General features: G+C 41.5%; 1 protein-coding gene across 1 annotated transcript; it reads right to left on the reverse strand.

The window, feature by feature from the left end:
- Nucleotides 1-4,900: 4,900 nt before the first annotated feature.
- Nucleotides 4,901-8,144, reverse strand: LOC123460056 (the record flags this gene model as incomplete). The annotated part of the gene is given in 2 exon segments (XM_045147005.1): nt 4,901-7,148; nt 7,150-8,144. Coding segments are annotated over 2 exon segments (3,243 nt in total), but the record flags the coding sequence as incomplete, so codon positions are not given.
- Between the last annotated feature and the right edge of the window lie 345 nt (nt 8,145-8,489).

Here is an 8,489-nt window from a genome sequence, read left to right on the forward strand (position 1 = left end):
GCAATATACTTGTTATAGAAAAGTTTAAAGATACAAATTAGCATAAAGAAAGTGTGAACATCATTAATCTTATCCCAAAGAGATCATCATGTTTGAAAATACTATATATAGTATTTGAGAAAAAAATGGAACACAGTTCAGGGAATCAATGTGATAAAAAAGACTATATATAGGTATAAAAGATATGTATGTGTATTAGACTTTAAATATGTCTCATTGTGCCTATATATACACATACATATATGTTTATATGTACATACATATATGTTTTATATATATATATACACTTATAATGTAAATTTTACTTTAAATGCAATATATATATATACACATATACATACATATATATATATATATATATATATATATATATATATATATATATACCATGAACATATATATTTCCATATCAAGTGATCAATATCACTTTTAATCATTTCACTATATGTATTTTTACTTTCAATTGTTTCATTATTGTTGGACATTTAAATAGTCTTTTTTGTTTTTTACTATTGTAAGCAACACTTTAATGAAAATCATTTATTTAACTGTCTTGTAAGTTCCTTAAGAATAATGGAATTATTGGGTCAATGACTATGTTCCTTCAGCCTTAGGAGAAATATTACCATATTATCTTATAGAAAGTTTGTATTAATTTACCTTGCTCCTAGAAATGAATTAGAGTAACAAAACAAATAGTTTATTTGACACAACATAAGGATAAATTATTGAATACTAAGAAAACTGAAAAATTTTATATTTTTACATACTTTCCCAAGCTTTTCATTGTATTACTCATTTATCATGGTTTAGTAGTAGGAATATTTTAGAAAATTAAGATAACATCCAAAATATATAAACGGTTGTGTCATCTACCTTTCACCTTGCTAGTGTTTTTTAGCATTGTGCTTTACCTTGTCAATTAGAATAAGAAGGAATTTTAGGTAGTTACAGTGTATTCATTTGTGATATCATGCTATGCAATGGCTCTTTTACCTATAGCTTAAGAATGCCAAGTTGTACATATGCATTTAGTGCTCAGTTTTTAGCTGGCACAATTTTTTTTTTTCCATTCTGGGACCAGCTTTCCATGTTGTGCATCACTGTCATGCAGGATATAGTTCAATAGTTTGAAGTGAGACTCTGCTATCCATTATATTTCATTGCCAGAATATTAGTTGGTCTCACCTGATTCATTTTCTCAGTAAGATTTAGGGCAAAGTATTGTTCATTAGACTAAATCTTATTCACTTAGACAGATTTGACATCAGGATCTTTCCATATAAGACAATTAGTCCTTTTTGCATCTATTTAATTTTTAGTTTCTCAATAAAAATGTTCTAGTCTCTTTTGGGTCCTATTAACTTGATCAATTTTAGTTACTTATTTTTTGGGTTTTTTTTTCTCAAGGTAAAGTCTTACTGTAGCCCAGACTGGCCTTGAACTCATAGTGATCCTCATACCTCTGGCTTTCCTAGTGCTAGTGTTGGAATTAAAGGCTTGTGCCACCATAAACAACTTCTTCATAAATTTTATTCTTGGGTTTATTATATCTATGAGATGTATGTTATGTAAATGTAATGCAAATATTAGTGGGTTTCTTTTGTATTTGATGTATATAAACTGTATTTTGTAAATAACTATTACTATATGTTATATATAATATACAATTATAACATAGTGACTTATTCAAATATTCACTCTCACTTGATTAATATGATTTCCAAGGACTTTATAATTAGACATATCAAGAATATAGCTTTTAAGATTCCATGAAACCTAAGGAGATACTATTTAACCTAAAAATTTCTCATCAACTTCAATCACATCAGTGTTTTCTTTTCATTCAGTTTTGAACTCACCCAACTCATACTATGTCCCTTCTTCTAACATAGCATCTATGTTGACAGGGTCACATATAGCACAAAGAAGGCAACCCTGGTTTGTGCGCGTTTCCTGCTGACACCTCTTATCACTCCCATTTCCTAATATATGGAACTCTTTGTTGTAGTTTGAATGGGGTTTCCCAATAGATTCAGGAGGGTTTTTTTTTGTTGTTGTTGTTGTTTGTTTGCTTGGTTTTTGTTGTTGTTGTTGTTTGTTTGTTTGTTTTTTGAGGTAGGGCCTCACTCTAGCCCAGGATGACCTGGAATTCACTCTGTAGTCTCATGGTGGCCTTGAACTCATGGTGATCCTCCTACCTTTGCCTCCCAAGTGGTGGAATTAAAGGCATGCCCCATCACACCTGGTAGGAGTTTTATTTAATCTTAAAACTTGGATTTCCAGTCACCTCCTGGAGGAGGTGTCACTGTGAGCAGATCCTTGGGTCCAGCCCTAAGGTGTGTTTGGGGTGGATCTGGAATTCTAACCTAAAGATATACAGAGTGCTTGAGCTCTGTCTGGAGTTCCTGGACTATGCTTTCTTATGGTGCTCATGGTAGTATTCCTCTTTGTGCAGACCTATGAAAGGGACCCAGCTTCTTCTACCATTATGGAATTTCCCCTGGATCTGAAAGCTGTAATAAATCCCTTTCTCTCAGTCTAACAATGTGAACCTGACTATGACAGAAATTGTTGATCTGTGATGAATTTGACCATGTAGATTTTGGTCTTTTGGAATTTTGCTTGAGAGGAATGGGCATGGACTTAGAACTTGCAACTGAAGATTCCTTCCAGAGTAGTAAACCAAGTTTTGCAGACTATTCTGCTGAGAGTTTGAAAAGGCTAAGTACAGAGATAATTGTATTTGGAGGCTTTCCTTATGGACTTTCAAAGGAGAAAGGAAAGACTTCACAGAACTTTGTTGGAGCTGGACTATTGGCATAAAAGGAAAAGTAGGGGAGGGGAGGAAAATACCATGGTTTGTGGTCTGTAAGTATAGAAGATGTGAATATATATATTAAAGTTGGGTGTGTTCTGCTGCACATTCCCAGAAAGTTTGATCAAGATTAAATTTTAATGGACTAATATTCTTGGCTAAAGTTATGGAACTGAGGGATATAAGATTTAAAAATGGAGAAATTCAAACAAGTTTACAAATTTACAGGCACAGACACCAATTTTAGGTTACTGAAGCAGCTATTGTCAAATGTAATAGCAATCCTAAAGAAGGTGATCCAAGTACTTTACATTAAAATAATGGAAAGGATGCCTAAGGAAAGACTGAATGGTAGAAATGCAAACTGTTCTGAAAGAAGCTGACTGAAAGGAAGGGGTATGCTCTTCAAGGTCACGACTTATTTTGTCACTGAATTAACAACATGGCTGTGTCTTGTTAACCTGATATTGGTTTTAGAAGCATGAAAAAAATATGTGGAGTGAGTCATGAAGTGCAAACTGTTCCAGGAGCCTCTTCTAAGATGCAGCAAGTGAGGCAGTGCATGACAACCCTGACAGTCCAGAGAAGCCATTCAAAGATGAGCCATGGTTTTCAGTGGAGACCCAAGGATGTTTGTTTATAGCAGGACTGTACAAAGGCTACCCTGGAGTGATGTTGCCTTGGAATGGAAGTTTCCCTGGCTACTCAGCCCAGCTGAAGAGGCAGTGTTGGGAAATCCAGACTGTCAGTCACTGGTTATGATACTGGACTTGAACTGCAGATATTTTTTGTTTGTTTGATTGTTATTGGGTTTGCATTGGTCTACTCTCCTTGTTATACCTTATAGAAGTTGAAAATGTATACTCTATGCCTCTATATATTGAAAGTATATGACTTGTTTTGATTTTACAGGACTCGCAGCTAAGAGACAATCTTGAGTCTCAGATGAGACTTGGGACTTTGGAGCAATTTTTAGTTGGTAAAGAATATGGGACCTTTTAATTTGGACTGAAAACAACTTACAGCGTAATGCAGTTAGGAATCTATTGAAGATGTGTGGCTCAATGTAGTTTGAATGGATGTCCCCCCAATAGATTCGGGAGCCTATATCAAGCCTATAACTTGTATTTCCAGCTACCTCCTAGAGGAGGCATCCCTATAGGTACTTTGGAATTATGGACGCTTCTTCCCATAAACTGTGCCTGGTTTGGAAATTCATCCCAGCAATGTCAAGCTGACTATGGCATCTTGTTTTCACTTACTTTTCATGCTGTCTGTATTAGTCAGGGTTCTCTAGAGGAACAGAATTACTAGAATGAATTATTTTATAAAGGGAATTTATTGGATTAGCTTACAGTAGTCCAATAGCAGTTGCAGGCCTGAGAATCACCGAACCTGGTAGCTGCTCAGTCCACATGGCCAGATGCCTCAGCAGTCCCAACCTGGCACTGCAGATGGTGCCGGAAAGCCTGGAGGCTTCCTGAGGAGCCGGAAAGCCTGGAGGCATCCTGAGGAGCCACTGGGTTTCGTTCCATGTGGGTCTTCAGTTGATGTAGGTCTTTAGTCCGTACTGGTCTTCAATCCATGCAAGAAGGTAGAGAACAGCTCCGGCAGCCAAGTGGAAGGAAGGAAGGAAAAAAAAAGGAGCTCTTCTACCCAGAGCTTCCTTATATCAAGTCCCTCTCTGAGCAGGGCCACCCACTCTGGAGGAAGGTCTCACCCTGGGAGAAAGACCTCTTCCTTTAGTTGATCCTTCCTAGAAGCAGCCTGTGGATTACTAAACAGATCAAGTCGACAACACCTTAACTATCACAAGTCCACCCCTTGTCAACTTGGCATCAAATCATGTCTCCTTACATCATACTTAATTTCCAAATGAAAACAGTAACAAGCTCATAATTCCGCCTAACATTGCATAACTATCCCACGTACAACCAGAACCGCAAAATCTTCCCCCCAACACAAGCTTAGTCTCTAATACAATGGGTCTAATATAAATTCAACAGTTTAGCTAATGATACAATCTTAATATTGGTATAGATACAAACACTCTGTTCTCAAGGCAGGACAGAAACATTGCAATCACAGTCCTTGTTTCTGTAACTGATCACGTGGCCTTAGCTGATATTTGTAACTGCCTTCTTCTACCACCCATTCTGTATTCCCTCCACCTTCAGCAAGCACCTCGGCAGGTCTTGGTTCTTTACCTGGAGAGGTAACCCATACCTTCATTCCTGAAGGATCCGGGCCATTTATCACACTACTTCTATTGGGTTGTTGCAGTCGTCCATTGATTTTGACAACAGGACATGGTAACACTAACAGATGCCCTAAAGGATCTCCTGCACTCCAGGCATACTCTTCCTTACTGCCATTGTGGAGGAGCAGCCCAATTTCCCCCTGGTAATCTGGATCAATCACCCCTGCAATCACTGTAACTCCTTTCTCAGCCTGTTCACTCAAGGGCATTAGGAGCCCAAAGTGACCAGGGGGAAGTCTTAGCTTCCAGTTCAATAGAATGTTCTTTGTGTCTCCTGGCAAAAGCACTCCCCCCTCTGGGACTAAGACTTGTAGTCCAGCAGAGCGTAAGGTTGTGGGAACAGGAAGCAAAAATCTAGCTAACGGGTCACTTGGGGTGATGGCAAGTGGGACCATTCCCATTTCCACCCCTTGATTCCTGGACCCATGAATCCGGGCTATAGGAGAAACAGTACCATATATAGGACACTGATTCAGAGCATATACAGCCTGCTGGAGGACACTCCCCCAGCCCTCCAAGCTGTTGCCACCTAGTTGGCACTGTAGCTGTTTCTTCAAAAGGCCATTCCACCATTCTATCAAGCCAGCTGCTTCAGGATGGTGGGGCACATGGTAAGACCAGTGAATTCCATGATCATGAGCCCACTGCCGTACTTCCTTGGCAGTGAAGTGAGTTCCTTGGTCAGAAGCAATGCTGTGTGGAATGCCATGACGGTGGATAAGGCATTCTGTAAGCCCACGGATGGTAGTTTTGGCAGAAGCGCTACGTGCAGGAAAGGCAAATGCATACCCAGAATAAGTGTCTATTCCAGTAAGGACAAAATGCTGCCCTTTCCATGATGGAAGAGGTCCAATGTAGTCAACCTGCCACCAGGTTGCTGGCTGGTCACCCCAAGGAATACTACCATATCGGGGGCTCAGAGTCGACCTCTGCTGTTGGCAAATTTGGCACTCAGCAGTAGCCGTAGCCAGGTCAGCCTTAGTTAGTGGAAGTCCATGTTGTTGGGCCCATGCATAGCCTGCATCTCTGCCACCATGGCCACTTTGTTCATGGGCCCATTGGGCAATGACAGGGGTGGCTGAGGAAGGAGGTTGACCACTATCCACAGAATGGGTCAGCTTGTCTACTTGATTATTAAAGTCATCCTCCAGCGAGGTCACCTTCTGATGAGCACTGACATGGCACACAAGTATCCTTATATCCTTTGCCCATTCAGAGAGGTCTATCCATATACACCTTCCCCAAATGTCCTTTTCACCAATTTTCCAATTGTGCTCCTTCCAAGTCCCAGACCATCCAGCCAAACCATTGGCCACAGCCCATGAGTCAGTGTATAACGGCACATCTGGCCATTTTTTCTTCCAAGCAAAATGCACAACCATATGCACTGCCCGAAGTTCTGCCCATTGTGAAGACTTCCCTTCACCACAGTCCTTCAGAGTTGTCCCAGAAAGGGGCTGTAATGCTGCAGCTGTCCACTTCTGGGCAGTGCCGACATAACGTGCTGAACCATCTGTAAACCATGCCCTAGATCTTTCCTCCTCAGTCAGTTGATCATAGGGCACGCCCCATGATGCCATAGGTGCATGCTTGGGGACAGAAGGCATTGCAACAGGAGTAGTAACCATAGGCATTTGGGCAACTTCCTCATGTAACTTACTCGTACCTTCAGGGCCTGCTCGAGCCCGATCACATATATACCACTTCCACTTGATGATGGACTGCTGCTGTGCACGTCCAACTTTATGGCCTGGTGGGTCAGACAACACCCAGCTCATAATGGGCAGCTCGGGTCGCATAGTAACTTGATGGCCCATTGTCAAACATTCAGTTTCCACTAAGGCCCAATAGCAGGCCAAGAGCTGTCTCTCAAAGGGAGAATAATTGTCTGCAGATGATGGCAGGGCCTTGCTCCAAAATCCCAAGGGCCTCCACTGTGATTCATCTATGGGGGCCTGCCAAAGGCTCCAAACAGCGTCCCTGTCTGCCACTGAAACCTCAAGTACCATCAGATCTTCTGTATCATATGGCCCAAGGGGTAGAGCAGCCTGCACAGCAGCCTGCACCTTATTCTAGGCCCCAATGAAAACTAGCAGCTTTCTGAGTCACTTGGTATATGGGACGGAGTAAGACATCCAAGTGAGGAATGTGCTGTCTCCAAAATCCAAATAGGCCCACTAGACGTTGTGCTTCTTTCTTAGTGGTAGGAGGGGCCAAATGCAACAACTTGTCCTTCACCTTAGAAGGAATATCCCTGCATGCCCCACACCACTGAACTTCTAGAAATTTCACTGAGGTGGAAGGTCCTTGAATTTTGGATGGATTTATTTCCCATCCCCTGATGCGCATATGCTGTACCAGCAACTCCAGAGTGGTTGCCACCTCCTGCTCATTTGATCCAATTAGCATTATGTCATCAATATAATGGACCAACGTGACACCCTGTGGAAGGGACAGGCGATCAAGGTTCCTGCGAACTAAGCTATGACACAGGGCTGGAGAGTTAATATAACCTTGAGGTAAAACAGTAAATGTGTACTGCTGACCTTGCCAGCTGAAGGCAAATTGCTTCTGGTGGTCCTTATGGACAGGTATGGAGAAGAAAGCATTTGCAAGATCAATAGCTGCATACCAGGTACCAGGAGACGTGTTAATCTGCTCAAGTAAAGAAACCACCTCTGGTACAGCAGCTGCAATTGGAGTCACCACCTGATTAAGTTTCCGATAATCCACTGTCATTCTCCAGGATCCATCTGTCTTCTGAACAGGCCAAATAGGAGAGTTAAAGGGAGATGTGGTGGGAACCACCACCCCTGCCTCCTTCAAGTCCTTTATAGTGGCATTAATTTCTGAAATCCCTCCAGGGATGCGATATTGTTTTTGATTCACTATTTTCCCTGGTGGTGGGAGCCTCAATGGCTTCCATTTGGCCTTTCCAACCATAATAGCCCTTACTCCACAAGTCAGGGAACCAATGTGGGGGTTCTGCCAACTGCTAAGTATATCTATCCCAATTATGCATTCTGGGACTGGGGAAATAACCACAGGATGCGTTCGGGGACCCAGTGGACCCCTGCATCCTTCAAGTCCTTTATAGTGGCATTAATACCCCATAGGGCCATGAACAGAAAGAAAAATCTTTGGGTGAATTGTTGCCCATTCAGCTGCAACTGAGAGATTACAACCTTTGAGACTGGGCTAGCTGACCTGCGCTGGGGCAACAAGAAGAATGTAGACTCTTTTGAAAGGGCCTGAGTGCTCAAGGAGTGTCCTGTTCTTCAAAGTCTGCTTTATTCCCCCCTGGATTAACAAATTGGCACCCTACCTGGTATTGTGGAGTATAAGAAATGCTGGAAAGAGGGTCATTGAGTTTGCAACACGGTCTTGTGTTTTGGAAATGGCCATGGGCAG

Source organism: Jaculus jaculus, chromosome 4 (genome assembly GCF_020740685.1).
Source record: "Jaculus jaculus isolate mJacJac1 chromosome 4, mJacJac1.mat.Y.cur, whole genome shotgun sequence".
Lineage (NCBI taxonomy): Eukaryota > Metazoa > Chordata > Mammalia > Rodentia > Dipodidae > Jaculus > Jaculus jaculus.